This window comes from Antechinus flavipes, chromosome 3 (assembly GCF_016432865.1).
Source record: "Antechinus flavipes isolate AdamAnt ecotype Samford, QLD, Australia chromosome 3, AdamAnt_v2, whole genome shotgun sequence".
Lineage (NCBI taxonomy): Eukaryota > Metazoa > Chordata > Mammalia > Dasyuromorphia > Dasyuridae > Antechinus > Antechinus flavipes.
In genome coordinates, this window is record NC_067400.1 from 569197738 (window position 1) to 569217283 (window position 19546).

Genomic DNA, 19546 nt, shown 5'->3' on the forward strand with positions numbered 1-19546 from the left:
AAGTCATATGCTGAATTTATTACACATACACCTAAAAAGAAAAACAAGTTTTACATAAAAGATTAGCAGTTTCACGAACAAGCTCCTCCTTCTTTCCTAAAGTGGTAGTGTCCATTTTATTTGTTGCCAAGTTTAAATGAAAACAAAGGGGCTCCCCCTCAAAAATAAAGAGAAATAAAGGAAGACCCACCAATAATGAAAAAAAAAATAGCATAAACATACAGTTAGGGATTTGGAGTTGCAAGAAACCTTGCAGGCTATGTAGTACAAACCTCTTATTCATAAATGAGGGAACTGAGGCCAAGAGAGTTTTAAGTGACTTGATTAAGGTCACACATGTGCTAAGAATAGAGCTGGGAATCAAACCCTGATCTTTTGACTACAAATCCCAAATTCTTTCACAGCACCACACTCCGATCCGATAGGGCAGCAAAACAGACCCAGAAATTAATAAGCTGAGAAGAACAAAATATAATAATAACCACAGATTTATGGTGGCAACAATAACAGCTCACATTTATACAGGTTTTTATGGGTGATATGGCAATTCCTTCACAACAATTCTATAAAGTGAGTTGTATACAGTAATTTATAAATAAAGAACAATTTAAATACATGATCTCATTTGATCTTCCCCAAAGCTCTGTGAGAGTATTTTGTGTAATGCATTTCTTCCCCCCCCCCCCCCCCCCCGTGGCATTTTATTAAAGGGTCCATGTTTTCCTCTAATGAAGAGGACCTCAGATTTTCCTCATGATCTGAGTTGCCTCCTCATTCCAGAGTATGACGCATTCTTAAGCAATTTTGATAGACTCCTAGGATACTTTTCATTTTATGGATGGGAAATGGTCTAACACACTTTCTTAGAGGTTTAATCACAATAAGCCAGACAGTCATTGAATGCTCAGAACCTAAGAATCCTAGAGTAGAAGGGTCTCTTGGAGTCAACTAGTCCAAAATTTCTTAAACTATGAGTTACAACCCCACATGGGGTAACAGAATGTGGGGATCATGAAATTATGACTTATTATCAGTAAACATTTTATTTGTATGCCTATTTTATATATTTACATATCCAGGATTATGTAAAAATTTTTCAGGCAAAAAAGAGTTGCAAGTGGGAAAAACTTGCTTTTTCTATTTCAACTTTACTTTTTCAATTTAATTATTTTATTTTTTGTGGTTATACATGTATATTAACTGTTAAAATACACATTTCTTCATGAATCATGTTGGGAGAAAAAAATTAGAACAAATGGGAAAAACCATAAGAGGGGAAAAAAAAACAGAAAAAAAGTGTACGTAGCATATGTTGATTTATATTCAATCCCACAGTTCTCTTTCTGGATGCAGATGATGTTTTCTATCAAAAGTTTATTAGGATTGTCTTGGATCACTGAACTGCTGAAAAGAACCAAGTCTTTCATAGCTGATCATTGTACAATCTTGCTGTTACTGTGTACAATATATTCCTGGTTCTGCTCACTCAGCATCAGTTAATGTAAATCTTTGCAGGCCTTTCTAAAATCAGCTTGTTCATCATTTTTTATATGATAATAATATTCTGTTACTTTCATATGCAAGTGGAAAAATTTTAAGAAGCCCTAATCTTGTTCAGTCCATAACTCTAGGAGACTTAAAAGACAGCAAAAGATAGAGGGGGAAAAAAAAAACCCTTTCTAGGCTCCAATTCCAGATATGATACTTATTAGCTATGTAAAATTGAACAAGTTTCACTACCTTTTTGAGCCTCTTAAGTGCTCTATGAAAATAATAAAGGATAATAAACACTTAAGCATGTGGATATAAAATATATTATTCATCATAAGGGTATTGTGAGAAAAGCACTTTGTAAATCTATCCTACTATATCATACCTACCAACAATAATTAATAAAGTGCTTATTGTGTCAAGCACTAGGGCTGCACACTAAATATGTAATATTTTCTTTTTCTTTTCTTATAAAAAAATATAAATGTAGTTATTTTGTTCTTCCCATTTTCTTACCTAAAAGAAAAAGCTGGCACTGGAAAATCTAGTTCTGTAGGCAATGGCATTAAGCTTAGAGGGCATCTCCCTTTAAGAGTGAATCTAACTGTGCCCCAAAGTTATTAAATCAGGCATATCCTCTGATACAGCAATATCATTACCACTACTATTACTACTAATTATAAAAATAGTTACAATTTATATAGTGCTTACTTTACGCCAAGTACTAGGCTAAACACTTTATAAATATCTCATTTTATTTATATATATTTTTATTTTACTAGGTCTATAGCCCTATGAGATTAAAATGAGAAAGGACACATATATACAAAATATTTACAATAACTGTGTTTGAGGCAGCAAATCACAAAGCAAAGAATTAGAAAATGAGGGAAGTACCCATCAAATAATAAGTGGCTGTACAAATTATGTTATATGAATGTGATAGATGCCATAAGAAAATCTGAAGGAGGTGGTTTCTGAGAAATCTTAGAAGACTTGAATAAACTGATGCAGAGTGCAGTAAACATAACTAGGAAAACAATTTCTACAATACCAGTAATATTGTAAAAACAATTCCAAAAGACTTATGATAAAACAGGCCCATCTCCTGAGACTTTTTTTGGGATATGGACAATGTGGGAATTTTTGTTTGATTATACATATTTGTAACAGAGGTTTTGGTTTTTTATCTAAATAGGAATAAAAGGGGAGCAGTGAGAGGGAAGGCAGATCTTAATTCGAAAAAAAAAAATTGTTTAAAAATGAATCAGTCTATCTCTATTCCCTCCCTCAATCTAAAATCATCCCTATAGCTTTCAAATATTGGGTGGAAATCTGCAAAGTCAACCGCTTCTTATTAAATCTGGCACAATTAAGCATTTAAATTTCAAATCTATCACAGTAAACCACTTTCATCCTCTGTGTGAATTAAAATACACCAACATAAAAGGGCCATTGCTTTACGCATTCATGATTCTGTAACTGCAAATAAGAACTTAGTACCTACCTACCTTATAGGTTGTCAGAAGAAAAGAATTTAAGTCCTGTAATTTTTTGAGAGGTAGGACAATGTGGTATAAGTTGAAGAGCTATACTCAAGAATCAGGGAAATTTGTGCTCAAATGGTGGCTCTGACAAATAATACCTATATTACTTTAGGTAATCTAGTTCTCAGTTTCCTTATCTACAAAACAAAGAAAATAGCATTTATACTAACTCTTTTCACAAGATCATTGTAAAGAGACACTCTAGAAACCTATATTAAAATGCTATACAAGTTTTGACAGAAAGCCAAGCTCAATGCTTTCTATGTGTGAATCAATCACAAGCAGCAAGAAAAGTAATAGCAAACTTTAAAGCTGTTTATGTTTAAACATAAAGAATTATTAAGATTAAAAGATTTCTATTATGCTCTTACTTTCCAGAGAACTTAAATCTGGCAAATTAAAATCTTAAATTTGCAAAAGATGTGTCCAATAAATCTAACTACTTTTGCTAAAAATGTATGACATAAAGCAAAAGAAGATTCTTACCTTTCAGACAGGGCTACACGTTCTAAGGACAGATGGTAATGGTTTGTAGAGCAGCTAAACTGTTTTAAGAATCCTTTTAGGTATCTGAGCAAAGCTTCAAGCTGCCCCACCCTACCTTGAAAAGTCATACTCCTGATGGAGATGATGTCATGGCTTTATAGAAACAAAGCCAAGGTGCAGTCCAAGGGTAACAGCACCACGAAGAAAGGAATTCTTTAATTCATTTCCCCAGGCAAGTCCTTCACTCACAGTGCCTCAGCATTCTCATCTGCAAAAGAGGGACAAGAAATCCTCATTACTAGGCAGATTTAATGAACTGAATATTGAACAGGGATTCACAACTGACTTCCTACACTAGATTTTAAGTGTAGATTTTAAGATTTTAGGATTTCTAGTATGGCAGAAACTAGGCATCGACCCACATTTAACACTGTACACCAAGATAAGGTCAAAATGGGTTCATGACCTAGGCATAAAGAATGAGATTATAAATAAATTGGAAAAGCATAGGATAGTTTACCTCTCAGACCTGTGGAAGAGGAAGGAATTTATGACCAAAGAAGAACTAGAGATCATTACTGATTACAAAACAGAAAAATTTGATTATATCAAATTGAAAAGTTTTTGTACAAACAAAACTAATACAGACAAGATTAGAAGGGAAACAATAAACTGGGAAAACATTTTTACAGTTAAAGGTTCTGATAAAGGCCTCGTTTCCAAAATATATAAAGAATTGACTCTAATTTATAAGAAATCAAGCCATTCTCCAATTGATAAATGGTCAAAGGATATGAACAGACAATTCTCAGATGAAGAAATTGAAACTATTTCTAGCCGTATGGAAAGATGCTACAAGTCATTATTAATCAGAGAAATGCAAATTAAGATAATTTTAAGATACCACTACATACCTGTCAGATTGGCTAGAATGACAGGAATGTTGGAGGGGGTGTGGGAAAACAGGGACACGAATATACTGTAGGTGGAATTGTGAATATATCCAGCCATTATGGAGAGCAATTTGGAATTATGCTCAAAAAGTTATCAAAATGTACATACCCTTGATCCAGCAGTGCTACTACTGGGCTTATACCCTAAAGAGATACTAAAAAAGGGAAAGGGATCTGTATGTGCCAAAATGTTTGTGGCAGCCCTGTTTGTAGTGGCTAGAAGCTGGAAAATGAATGGATGCCCATCACTTGGAGAATGGTTGGGTAAATTGTGGTATATGAATGTTATGGAATATCATTGTTCTGTTAAGAAATGACCAGCAGGATGAATACAGAGAGGCTTGGAGAGATTTACATGAACTGATGCTAAGTGAAATGAGCAGATCCAGGAGATCATTATACACTTCAACAACAATACTGTATGAGGATGTATTCTGATGGAAGGGGATTTCTTCAACAAAGAGATCTAACTCAGTTTCAATTGATCAATGATAGACAGAAGCAGCTACATCCAAAGAAAGAACACTGGGAAATAAATGTAAACTGTTTGCATTTTTGTTTTTCTTCCCAGGTTATTTTTACCTTCTGAATCCAATTCTTCCTGTGCAACAAGAGAACTGTTCGGTTCTGCACACACATATTGTATCTAGGATATACTATAACATATTTAACATGTATAGGACTGCTTGCCATCTAAGGGAGGAGGTGGAGGGAGGGAGGGGAAAAGTCAGAACAGAAGTGAGTGCAAGGGATAATGTAAAAAATTACCCAGGTATGGATTCTGTCAGTTAAAAGTTATGATTATGAAAAAAAAGATTTTAGGATTTTCTCTATTTCATTTAAGATTCCCTATCTTTCAGATTCTCCATCTATAACATGGGGAGATTAATACATAATGAATTATAGAACTTCAGAGGTGGAAGGGATAGACCATCTAATTGCATAGAGGAAGATACTAGAACATGTAGCAAGATAGTGACAGATTTAGGAGAAGATCCCGGGTTTCTTGACTCATCATTATTTAAGTCTGTAAAGTGCTAAGATACTCAAATAAATAAACACTATATAATACTAAAAGTCAATGACAATCATAGCAAGATATAGAGGTAACTAGGTGGCTCAATGAATAGAGTGCTGGACCTAGAGTCAGGAAAACCTGAGTTTAAGTTGAGTTTCAGACCCTCACTAGCTTGTGTGACTCTGGGCAAGTTACTTAATTTCTGTTTGCCTTTATGGAATGGAAGAGGAAATTGGCAAAGCACTATAGTATCTTTGCCAAGAAAACTCCAAACGGGTCACCCTGTTCATGACTAAACAACTAAACAACACCTCTGAGAATAACACACAGGTTTAATAAATATTTCAAAGACTTTTACAATGTGTCAAAAGAGTAGTTTTTAAAGACATAACTTATTTTTACTTAAAATTATATTATATTATAAGAAGGTAATTGCTGCCACAAACTATTCCTTAACTTTGGAAACGAGTTAAGATTTACAGGGATAAAGTCAACTGACTCTGTTCATCTTAAATAAAGACACAGTGCTCATACAAGATATATTTGACCATATTAAAAGACAAAACAAATATTACCAGTCAGATAAGCAAGACACAAAATGGGTCAAGAAATCCCAGCAATCTCCCAAGGGGCCTTAGGACATCACAGCCAAGAATTTCAATCTTCACCAGAAGTTTTCCTGATTCTGACAATAGCTTTATGACCATGTTACCTATTTTTCATGAAACCTCAACTACTACTTGCTATAAAAGTGGAAGAAATAGAACTTGTGTTACCTACCTTAAAGGAACATTAGGAAGAAAGTACTTTGTATACCTCTAAGTTTTAACTTTTGGCTACTGCTATGATAAAAATGTGAATCATTATTATTACTTTCTTCCTAATACTGTATCACAGACTCTAACAGAAAATGATAACTTTTGATAACAAAAGTTGCCAGAAGCTCATGGAAGCTAAAGGTCTATTTAACTTTTACAAAACCCTACAAAGAATATGTTGGACAATTTTGACTAAGATGAGAACGGAAGTACTATTATACATAAACCTGAACAACCATTCACATCAGGAACTCTTGGCTGAGGCCCTGTGCACTGCTAAGGGAGGAACAGAGTAGAATAAAGTCCAATCACTGGACTCAAAACAGTTACAATGCAAGAGCAGCACAGATGGTAGTTAGTTAGGATTGCCTGTCTATTTTAACCACAGCTATTGTTTTTTTCCAGCTATTAAGTTCAGGTAACTTAATTGAAAGAAATGAGGCTTTCATTCACTCATTTATTTTACGCAAGGGACAAGAGGGAACAAGAGAATGAGAAGTCAAGGCTGTTTCATTCAAAGTTCTTTAAGGGATAGATGTTTTTGAAAATATAGACCAAAGGAGAGGAGGCAATGTGATATAGTGGAAATAATAACTTTAATTCATATGTTGTTATATAATTTGCAAAACTCTTTAAATATAGTACCTAATATAAACTACATAACAATACTATGAGATGAGTGTACATCTCACAATACATTGTACATCTCAATGTACAGGCATTGTTACTCCCATTACACAGATAAGGAAATTTGGGCTGGGAGAGGTTCAGTAATTTGTCTGTGTTTTCATATAGCTTAGTAAGAGTCAAAGATAGGCTATGAATCCTGTTCTTCCTGCCTACAAATCCACCTGAATAGAGATTTAGGAGTCAGAAAACCTGGATTCATATTCCAACTTGATTACATTTAGGACTACAGATTTAGAGCTGGGGGGGGGGGACTGTGCCAATTAACCCAATTATAACACTTTAAGAATTTAAGAGTAAGCAAGTTATTTAACCTACTGATCTCAAGGATGACAGGGGTGAACTACTAGCTGATCTTTGAGCCTCCTCTCCTCTCCACTCCTAAATCCTATGATCCTCAAGGAGAGAGATTTTGTCATATGTAAATATGGTGTCTGCTTCAGCATCTAGAAGCATTTTACTCAAAGTAAACATTTGATAAATGTTTGTTACACTCTATTACGTTGTATACTATAACTAGCTAACAAAGAGTCCTTCATAAAAGTATGAACTTATATATACATGAGAGACAGAACTATACTCTCCCAATTTGACATATTAAGAAATGCAGGACAGTGAACAGAGTTGCCCAAAGCTAGTTAGTAGCAGCCTAGAATTAGAACATAGGTCTCTTGGTACCCAGAGAGGGTGCTTTCTACTAGACTGTGCTTGCTCTCATTTTGTTCCATTGTGGCCAGACCAAATGGATGGGAAATAGAGTTGTGGGCTGGGTCAGGAGGCTGACTGATTGATCTCCCTGCCTCCTTTTATGAGCAGATTCACCAGGCCCAGCTTTCCCTCATTTTCTTTCACTTCATTAAAGGATGAGCAGTAATAAAGAGAGGATAATTCTCCTTTGAGATGATCCATCAGAAGACGAGGAGAAGGAGAATTGAGCCAGGAGATCTTCTCACAGCAGGCAGGCAATAAGCCTCATATGGATGTGGCAGATGTGAACAAAGAAGACTGAGCAGATCCCCTCTCCTTGGCTGCTTTCCCTGCCCCCACTCCCTGTGTTGCAGTTGCGCAGCTTGACCTGCACACAGATAGGATGGCACTGGAGAACATCAATATTGCTTTTAACAAGAAAGACGCCCAGGAATAAATGGATAACAAAGATACTGAGAGACTGGGGCATGTCCTTTGTTTCCATAAGAGTAGTGCCTGTAAGACAGCCTTTCTGAAAGCAAACAGGCAGTCCTAGCTGTTGTGGGAAACAAGATGGGATACAGGATTTTTGGTGGAGGTTAACTGGGGATTCATTAGACAGCTCCTTGGCCAATGCTAGGCAGGCAGACACACAGCAGAAGTAGTGCTCTGCTCACAGGGAGCAGTGTAGTGGGAAAAATACAGGCCAGGCGGGATCAAACTCTTGATACTAACAGAGAGACTTTTTTAAAAAGGATCACATAAAACTTATCCCACCTACTTTAACAGTGAGGGGGCACTGTGAGGATCAAATGAGTGAACCAATAGAAGGGGCTTTTTCAGAACTCTGACAAGCAAGCATTTCTTCCCCCTCCCACGGCCCCTCCTCCACCCACCACAATCCCCTCCCCCCCCCAGCCCCCAGTTCCTTTCCCTAAAACCTTAACTGCTTTATTTCTTTACTGAATAAACAATACAGGTGTATAGAGTACATGAAAAAGATGAGGATAAAATGGATTTATATACATTCAAATGCTTTATAAATGTACTGTGGGGGCTGGCCATTTCAAGAAAACCTCTAAATATCTTTTTTGGAAGTGAATAACCAATTTGAGCTCTTCTCTAGGTCTGATTTTTATATACTCTATTTTCTTTACTTTGTCAATTTTATCTGCTACCCAAATCTGAGGTCAAAGAGCCTGGATTCAAGCCCTGGCTCTGTCATTTACTAATTATAAGAATCATGGAAAATTATGTACACAATCTCCCTCCCTAAACCTCCATTTTTCTCATTATAAAATGAGGGACTTTGATGGGATGATATCTCAAGTTTGTTCCCTCTCAAAATCCTATGATCTTGTCATCTAAAGTCACCTAACTTCTTAGTGTCATGGAATCTTATCTGCAAAAGAGAGGCACTGGACAAGAAGCTATGTCAGGTCCCTTCCAGATATATGCTAATTCAATGAGTCTGCCTTATCCTTTGTTCTTAACAGGTAACCTATGGTTTATGGCTAGATAACATGTCTGCTATATCTTTTCCTTTCAATTCTTACAGGTAAATCTTGGATTAAGTCCCTAAACATCCCTCTACATTATGTATGACCTGGCTTTTCTGTCTTTTCATACTGTTTTCCCAGAATCTAGTCTTGTTGATTCTATCTCCAAAACAGCTCTTGCATATATATATACCCTTCTTTCTACTCACACATTTAGTTCTTCATTGGTTCTCACCTGAACTACTTCAATAATCTCTTAAATGGTCTCCCTGACTCCAGTCTTTATCTGCTATGTTCCATCCTCCACACAGTTGCCAAAATGATATTGCTAAAATCAAATTCTGATCATATCACCTCAAAAATCTTCAAAAATCTTATTGTCTCTAGGAGAAAATACAAAATATTCAGTCTAATATTTAAAGCTCTCTATAATATGGCTTCTACTTTCATTTCCAATCTTGTTTCACACCACACTTCTCTTACAAAGAACATTATTCATATAAAGAATACTGTTCCAAACATTGTTCCAGTTGGATTAGTGTGCTACTGTTCCTCATTTCTAACATTCCATTTTCTATCTCTGATGTATTTAACATATATAGGATTACTTGCTGTCTAGGGAAGGTTTGGGGGGAAAGGAAGGAGAAAAATTTGGAACATAGGGTTTTAGAAGGGTGAATGTTGAAAACTATCTTTGCATATATTTTGAAAATAAAAAGCAGGGGCAACTAGATGGCACAGTGGATAGAGTACTAGCCCTGGAGTCAGGAGGACTTGAGGTCAAATCTGGCCTCAGACATTTAACACTTCTTGGCTGTGTGACCCTGGGCAAGTCATTTAACCCCAACTGCCTCAGCAAAAAAAAAAAAAAATAAATAAATAAAAGCTATTACTTTTAAAAATAATGATGATGATGATTACTATTCATATATAATCCTTTAAGGTTTGCAATGTGCTTCAAATATTAGCTCATTTTATCCTCACAACATCTCTGGGAAGTAAGTGGTATTATGATCACTATTTTATAGAAGAAAAAACAAGGCTGATGGAAGTTAAGTGACTCGTCCATGGTCATACAACTAATAAGTGTCTAAGTTAGAATCTGAACTCGGGTTTTTCTGATGCCTACTCTAACACTCTATCCACTGCATTGTTAATATTTTGCCATCATTTTATTGTTTAAAACAATGTGAAATGGTGAATGGAGGCATTATTACACCCATTTTTCAGATAAGCATTTTGAGGCTCAATAGAGTTAAAAGACTTGCTCATAATCACACATGGAGCTAAATGCCCAAACAATTCATTTTGATCCAGATTTTCTAACCCCAAGTGCTCTTTTTATTGTGGCTCAATGTTTCCCAGGCATGTCCTACTGTTTCAAACCTCACTTCCTCTGAGAATTCTGATCCTCTCTGGTCTCCTTATTCTCTTCTTCTACTCCCTTTTATGTTCAAATCTACCTCATATTCATTCATAGTTGTCTCCAGTTTGAAGATTTCTTGCTTAAAGTTCTATGCCTCCCATGGGCATTTTAAAAGTAATCCAAACTTAAAGCTAAAGAAATAACACTTGTATGACAGAATGTAATAGATACTTCACAATAGGGGCCATTTGTTTTCTGTTTCTAGTGGCTTTTTCCACATTATTATCAGCCTTATCCCATAGTAGACACTTACATTCAACCAACTAGTTTAAGAGTTTGCATTTGTACAATACTTTTAACTTTTTCCCCCTTACTTGAACATATATGTCTCCCTTGGCTAGTGGTTATAAAGCATCTACACCTGGTATTGGCATGCCTGTTCCTGGCTTGGATGTTAATGTTAGTCTGTGACTCTCAGAGGGTGGGCATTATATCTGCAGGACTGTTAGGACAAAACCAACCACATTTCATGAGAACAAGATTCCATCATTCTGCATATTCTGTGACTTCCATGATTCAAACATTCCGACACAAGGTAAAACAGGGAATTCTCTTGTTTCTGTTGCTCCCTCATGTGTACACTGACCTTTTTGAGGGCTGGCTTTCTGCATGATACCACCAGTTATACTAAATAAGAGATTATTTCTCCTTAGCAAGATGAAGAAATCTAGAATGAAAGAAAGAAAAATTAGAAATGTAAACTCTCCTTCCAAGTTATTTACAAAAATGTCTAGATAATGAAAAGTAACTAGGGGCCAATTTATCTTCTGTTCCACTCAGAAACTTGAAGTCTTTCTCCTACCAGAAAGGAGCCCTTTGAAAGCAAAGATTGAACATATACATCTTTTCTAAAGTACTATTAAGAGAATGGAGGAGTAAGAAGTACTGGCTGAATTCTTGACAATTTTAAATTTGTGATAGCTTTTTGTTTGTTTGTTTGCATTTTTTTAAAGTAAGCGTGCTACACATTGACCTTTGTATTCAGTTGGGAGTAGACACTCTTTAACAGGTAACTGTATCACTGTTAGAATAATGAGCCATAGAAATCAGCCAGAGAAAAATCAACAGTCAAACCTCCTTCCTTTTACAGATGAGAAAATTGAGGGAAAGGGACTTGTTCAAGGTCTAACAACCAGTCATCGGTTAGCTCAGGGCTACTCAACAACAAATAATCCTCAGGAGGACTGGTAGAAATTGCAAACAGACTAATTTAAATTTAGTAAAAAGAAAACTTTTTTTTTTAAATGATAGCTTTTCAACCATGAAATGAGTTGCCTCAGGAGACTGAGTTTCCACTCCCTAATGATCTTCAAGCAAAGGCTGAGTGACCACTTGCTATCAGAGGGACTAGATTGCTGTCAAGTCTCCTTCCAGCTCTGAAATTCTGCCTAACACAAGCCTAAAACTGAAGAAAAACCAAAGTGCAAAAAAAATTTTTAAACTATATGTTTTTATTGTATCTAGGATATACTGTGACATATTTAACATGTATAGGACTGCTTTCCATCTGGGTGAGGGGGTGGAGAGAGGGAGGGAAAAAGTCAGAACAGAAGTGAGTATAAGGGATAATGTTGTAAAGAAATTTTTTTCAAAATTAAAAAAAAAACACAACAAAAAACACTATGTTTTATGATAAAGAAAATTATTTAGGAACAATTTATACTAAAGAAAATATTGAAGAGTATTAAATTATATGGCATTCCAAATTTTCTTCTGATCTTGTTTAAAATATTCACATTTTAATCAGGGTGTATTTTTGCTTACTTTACATGTGCCACAGCCATAATACTTCATCACATGTTGGCTAACCTCTTAACCAGGAGCCTCTTCAAGCGTAGCAAGTCTAGTTTTCAGATGACAGATACACACATTCAATTGCTAGACCACACATGAAGCTCTTTCAGTTGAGTAAGCCCCAATAGGGCTTCTACTCTACTGGTAGAGTTTTTGAAAACCCAGGGTTCATAACTAAACCAGGATGAGATTTATACACAGATTTTGATATATGAATAAAGTCTCCATACTTAACACTATTCTAAACATTAACATTTGGATGACTATAATTCCTCAACTAACTTTAGGATCTAAAATAGCTACATTTGGAAAGCATGAAATAAGCAAATACGTTAAGAGGCTTTTCCCAAGTATTGAATATGTCATTTTGTTTAGTAATTAAAACTAAATTCATCTGAGCTCATATAAAATTATATTATGCAAATCAAAAATACAATATCCTTAAAATATGTAATCATTGATTATTAAAATGGAATGGAAGGAGCATGAAAGGTATATAGGTGATGTGGTAATAAAATATCAGAACTTTAAAGAAAAAACTAAGCAAAGATTTTCAAATCTGATTTATTACCAAAGAAGATCCCAGCCATTCTAATATAGTAATATAAAACTCACATAGTAGGTGATCAAAAAATGTGATTGAATGAATGAACTGAAAGTTGGAAATAGAAAACAATAAACTGAGAAGCAGTATGAGATATTGAAATCCTTGAGTTAGAAAAGGGGAGAATGTAGGCAAGAGAAAAAGACAGAATACATATGAAAAAATGTAACTGTACAAAGCAAAAGACATGTCCTAAAGAACTCTTCTTTTGTGCAAGCAGGACAGTCCTTAATGCAGTAGGACAGGTATATCAATTTCTGTTCAATGTCCCAAATGAAGAATATTGTACACTTACATTTAGTACAAGCACTAAGACAGAAAGAGAATACTGACAGCAGACTTATCTACAAAAACAAAGGAATGTTATTTTTCCTGGAGATTTGAAATTGAATGAAAATCTATCTCCAAAGTGAATCTGAAACATATTTAATGATCAAAGACATATATTTTTTCCTATTGCCCAAAAGACAGAGCTATTTAACGGGGATTAAAGCAAGCTTAAATCACCTTATTAACATTGTTATTGTGATGGGGTGTGTGTGTGTCCCAGAATTACATTTCAAACCCTGATGTCACCTGAGGGATAATATAGTTAGTAAACAATCATTTACCAATCTCTCACCCTATATAAGAAGAATCCTCTCTATGATATTCCTTAGAGGAGACAAGAGGTAGGATTGTTTAGTCTCTGTTTCATAGTTTCTAGTGATGAGAAATTTACAATCCCCTAAAACAGCCAGTTATGTGGTAAGACAGCTAGAATTGTTAGGTTTTTCTTATGTTAAGCTGAACAGTGCCTTCTAATCATTTATATTCATTTATTCTACTTCTGTCCTCTGCAGCAACACTAAACAAGCCTGCTCCCCTTAATGCCTTTTAAGAAATTTAAAGACAAGAATTATGTCCCTTCCCTCATCACTCTTCTCTCCTACCAACAGGATCTTCTTTTCTTTAGGTTAAACATATTTTTTCAACTTCTCTTCATATGGCATGATTTTAGTGTTCCTTTGCCATCCTCTAAACATATTCTAAGCTTCAATTTTCCATTCACTTTGATCTACTAAGACATGCTATAAGACCTAGCTAGCACTCGAGAGCCTGACATGCAGAAAGCAATAGGTAAATTCTAATTGACTGACCAATGAAAAAAACTGTCCAAAAAAATAGAATGTGTTGTTTCAAGAGGATTCCCCTCTAATTAAGAGGTCTTTAAGCAGAGGAAGATGATCACACGTGTTAAAGGGGATACCTGCTTAAGCTTGAATTAGAGGCTTCAAATTCCCTTCCAGATCAGACAACCAAAAAATCCCCTTAAGATGATAAACTATGACTCTTTGTAATAAGCACATAATGATTTAAGCAACAGTAGGTAAATGGGCCACATGGGCGGATTCCTTCAGTAAATACATCCTCTTGGGCCAAGCTTAGGAGTATGGGTCAGGAAAAGTAGATCTATTTATAGTATACCTGCTTTTTTGCCCTCAGATTTCACCAAAATCAAAAAATTTTCTCTAAAACTAATTTATGGATTTTGGTTTGAAAACTCAGTTCTTAAGTCATTATTTAGCAATCCTAAAGCATTCTCTTTTGGTCAAATGTCGTAACAATCACCAGCTAAATTACATAATGATAAGCACCTATTATGTCCCATGCTACATAGTACACAGATGTCAAATACTTAGTCTGCTGGGACTACATTTGGCCTGTAATACTCCAAAGTACAGCCAGAACCAGATTAAAATGTAATTTAGAAATATTTAATAAAAGGAATAAAAATACAATAAACCCAGTAATACTAATATATGGTTTTCTAAGTCAATATGCAGTCTTCAGCGATCCTTCCCTAATGTTTATTTCTCTCCTCTGCCGTCTCCCTCCCAGTACAGATAAATACAAGAAATAATAATTATTCCAATGGCACTCATTTGGAAAAATACATATAACTACCATTTAATATTACATGGCTTTAAATACCAATTAAAAAGGGTTTGATAGACAACATAGGTTAACAGTAAATAAAGTGTAAGTGTAAGAAATGCTGAAAAGTTGGGTTTTCATATGTTGCAAGCTTTGAGGTAGTATTGGATAATCGGATACCACTGACCTAGGGGTTTTCAGAATGTGAGAGGTTAAAGAAAGTTAAGATTCCACAGAACAATTAAGTGATCAAGAGAAACCTGGAGGAAACAGGAATTGAAGGGCTAGGGAGGCATAGAGGGATTAAGCCAATCAGGAAGTCTGGTGGTTTTGAGAAAACCACAAACTGAAGATACTAGCCAATCCAGCCCAGACTAGCTAGGCTCAATGACCAGACTTGACTAAATCACTACAGCATCTGCTTAACAGACTAACTGAATATTAAACAACACACTCCATAGGAGGAGTTTCCTTCCATTTTTGAACGTGGGGTGTATAATGAGGAAGAAACATGTTTTATACATATCAAGGAGAAACATGTAATGTCCTTTTTTTTTTTTTTTAATTTTTATTTAATAATTACTTTATATTGACAGAATCCATGCCAGGGTAATTTTTTTACAACATTATTCCTTGCACTCATTTCTGTTCCGATTTTTCCCCTCCCTCCCTCCACCCCCTCCCCTAGATGGCAAGCAGTCCTATATATGTTGGATATGTTGCAGTATATCCTAGATACAATATATGTTTGCAGAACCGAACAGTTCTCTTGTTGCACAGGGAGAATTGGATTCAGAAGGTATAAATAACCCGGGAAGAAAAAAACATGTAATGTCCTTATCAGAAAGATTGTAACCTGGAAGAAATGAATCAATTCATTCTCTGAAGGAAAGGGCTGCACTACATTAGCAAGTATAAAAGTTCTCTCACTTATGTGTTTAATGCTCCCTCTTCCTGAAGAGGAGTGGGGCTCACTTCAGGCCAGGAATGTTAAGACGATTCCTTAAGATTTTTCTTTAATAAATTTTCCTGGATATCTGATTTTCAATATCAAGAGTGTACTTCTAACGTTAGTATTTAAAGACTTTGGAGCTTAAAAAGAACTTATATATCTCATTTGATACTCAACAATAGCTACTTATGAAGTAGCTATAATAATAATAACAAAAATAATGATTAAAAATAAAGCTCTATAGCTTTAAGGTCTGTAAATGTTATGTTATCTCATTATCCTCACAACAACCCTGGGAAGTAGATGCTATTATTATTCCCATTTTATGATGAAGGAAACCAAGACTGAGAGAGTCATACAGGGTCATATAACTAATAAATATCTAAGGAGGAATCTGAACCCTTCTGAAATACAGTAAATTCTATGAGGCACTGAACTGGGGTGACTGATGAAGAATTCACAGAGGAAATGACATAGAAATGGCTCACTATCACCTTCATGATCATATGTAAAATCCTGTTATCCATTCAAAAGTCTGTCATTTCTTAATTTCCTCCTGTTGGAAATAACATTCTTGATATTGAAAATCAGGAAAATTTATTTATTTATTTATTTATTTTTGGGGAAAAAAATAAATATTTAATTTGATATGTGCTCACAATACATGATCAAAACAAACTCAAAAGGGCAGGAACTTTTTCTTTTCTTAAAACACACACAAAAAACCTTTTAAAACATATCCCCCCTACTTCCACTTCATTTTTTGTTTGTCATTTCACGGTTTTTGACAAACAGAAGTTTGGTAACTGATTATTTTATCATTCATTATTCATCATCATTTTTCATTATTGTCCCACTCTCACTAACAGTGACTTGTCCTGTCTCAATTTTATCCGTCAGAATAGTATAACATTGATTCTCATCTGATCTCAAGACTTCTGGTATCTTCTCCTAACTTTCCATTTCTTACAATGAAAAATTATAGGAAATTAAGGTCACTGGAAATTAAACCTGAGCAACATTAAATATTAGAGATAATTGAAAATCAAAAGTTAATATGCTATCTAAATTACAAAAATTCCTATACTTTTAAGAAATAATAACTCAAATCTTCAGCCTAATTTATATACAAGCTGATTTAAACAAATTAGGAAATATAAATGGCTATCTAAATTTGTAACCCTGCATTTTATACAGCATCTTATATTAAATTGGTTTCATATACAGTTTAACATGTCATTTTTGAAGGCCTTTATTGTGAAGATAACCACTCTCTTGTCTGATAATCATAATATGCTTGTCAGCGATTACTCTGGACCTCCACGTTGAATAAATTCCATCTCTTCTGGAGATATGAATTTCCTCCTATATTTCTGAGGTAATGTTTTTACTATTTCAGCAGAATCTGGTGGACCACGATTCATTGGCAAACCTGATGATTTACCACCCAAAGAATGTTGTGATATTGCAGAAGAGTGAGATGGAAGTACAGATGATGTTAAAGATTCGGGTACATTCAGTTTGGGGTAGCCTTTGCTGTCAGGAAACCTTATTAATGGAGTATGTGGCTTGACTACCTGCACAACCTGAGTGGCCGCCGCCATCTTGCTGCCCATGGCGACCCAGGGGGATGTAACGTTTCCGGGGCAGGCCGACAAACTCTCCAGGAAAATTTATTAAAGAAGAATCTTAAGGAATTATCTTATTGTTTTTGGCCAGAAGCGGACCCCACTCCTATTCAGGAAGAGGGAGCACTCAGCACTCTGTGGAGGAATTTTTATATTTGCTAGTGTGGCACAGTGCCTCCCTTCAGAGAATGAATTGGTCCTTTTCATCTGGATTATAATCTTTTTGATATGACCACTACATGTTTTCCCTTCATATGTATAAAACATGTTCCCCCCCTTCATCATACATCCCATGTTCAAAAATGGCGAAAACTTCCTCCTCTAGGATGTGTTGTTTAATATTCAATTAGCCTATTAAGCAGGGCAGTAGTGATTTGGTCAAGTCCTATCATTAACCCCAACTAGTTTGGGCTGGATGGGCTAGTATCTTAAATTTGTGGTTTTATCAAAATCACAAGACTCTTTCTGATTGGCTCAATCTACCTGTGCCTTCCTAGCCCCACAATCCCTTGTTTGCTCAAGGTTTCTATTGATCGCTTAATTGTTCTGTGAATTCTAATCCTAATCAGTGGTACCCACTATCCTATACTATCGCAAAGCTTGCAACACTGTGGAAATATCAAGAATGTTATTTCCAACAAGAGGAAATTAGGAAATGACAGACTTTTGAATGGATAACAGGATTTTACGTATCATCATGAAGGTGATAGTGAGCCATTTCTATGTCATTTCCTCTGTGAATTCTTCATCAGTCACTCCAGTTCAGTGCCTCATAGAATTTACTGTATTTCAGAAGGGTTCAGATCCCTCCTTAGAAATTTTCAGCATTTCTCACACTCCTATCTTTCTGACCTTCTTATAAATTACATTGTATTTCCCTCACCCCCACCCCCACCCTGCCTCAACTCCCAACATGTACTCTAGCATATAGTGACAGGTCATTTTATTACCCCCCAGAAGAATTCTGGGTATTTTCAGTAGCCATCTCCCATGCCTCCTGGCTTTTCCAGCCTCTGTTAAGATCCAGCTAAAATTCCACTTTTTATAGGAAGCTTTTCCTGGTCCCTTTTAAAACTAGTACCTTCTTTCAGTTAATTATCTCCAATTTATCCTGTCTAATAGTTTGTCTATATACAGATGTTCACATGCTGTCTCCCCATATCTGAGAAAAGGGATTGTCTTTTGGATTCTTTTATTCCCAAAGTTTATCACAATGGCTAACTCATAGTAGCTACTAAGCACTAATCCTAGGTCTGCTACTAACTAGTTGTGTGATCTCAAGTAAGCTGCTTTCTCTCAAAGGACCTCAGTTTTTTCTTCTCTAAAAGATCAGGGGTTCTTAACATTTTTTGTGCTATGAATGCCTCCACCATTCTGGTGAAGCTTATAGAACATTTTCAGAATATATAGAAATACGGAGGAAATCAAAGGTTTGTCAAAATAAAGATGTACGTTTTTTCCTACCCAAATTCCTGACTCCTTGGGAGGAATCCAAGTTCTCTGGATTAAGAATCACTGAACTAGATAATCTCTAAAGGCCATTCTAGTTCTAATATAAAGAATTATAAAAAGCTCCATGGAAGATATAGCAGATCCTATGGCTAGTAAAAAAACAAAAAAATCAATGAATTATTCAGCTCTTGGGTACAATCAATAGTCTATTTATTGCCTACAGAGTATTTTCAGATTGGGACACATGTCTCCTTTGGAGCTATTATTCTTTTTGTGTATTAATAAAGCTACAGATTAAATGTGAAGCTTGATTGGACTTTAACCAGAGAGGATATGAAGCAACTAAATTCTCAGTAAAGATCTTTCTCCTTCTAGAAAGAGGTTTTTAAGTTGATCTAATGAGGACTGAAAAGGATGATCTTTAGAATCAATCACTCAATTACTCAATAATCTAGAACATAGGAGTTAGCTGTTAAGAAGTTTGATTTCATTGACACTTATGATTTTTTGGTTTGTTAATTTGGGGAGAGTAACAATATAATAAGATATCATACAATGAGAGATAACAAATGTCTAAGCAATTCCAA

General features: G+C 35.3%; 2 protein-coding genes across 10 annotated transcripts in view; both read right to left on the bottom strand.

Annotated features, from left to right (window-relative positions):
- The window catches only part of SCMH1 (Scm polycomb group protein homolog 1), a 181877-nt gene that overhangs the window by 105574 nt on the left and 56757 nt on the right, over positions 1–19546 (bottom strand). For 6 of the 9 annotated variants that reach the window (XM_051987894.1, XM_051987893.1, XM_051987891.1 and 3 more), the window contains exons 3-4: positions 11199–11279; positions 3640–3792 (exon numbers count right to left, since the gene is read on the bottom strand). The exons of 1 other annotated variant lie outside the window; for it this stretch is intronic. In XM_051987894.1, the coding sequence (XP_051843854.1) occupies positions 3640–3652 (13 nt within the window). In that variant the 5' untranslated portion in view covers positions 3653–3792; positions 11199–11279. 2 more of the 9 variants (XM_051987892.1, XM_051987897.1) reach the window with 2 other exon arrangements.
- LOC127555535 (alpha-ketoglutarate dehydrogenase component 4-like) lies at positions 15476–17562 on the bottom strand. The gene has a single exon (XM_051987904.1). It carries the CDS (start codon positions 17493–17495, stop codon positions 17187–17189), a length of 309 nt encoding a protein of 102 aa, XP_051843864.1. The 5' UTR covers positions 17496–17562; the 3' UTR covers positions 15476–17186.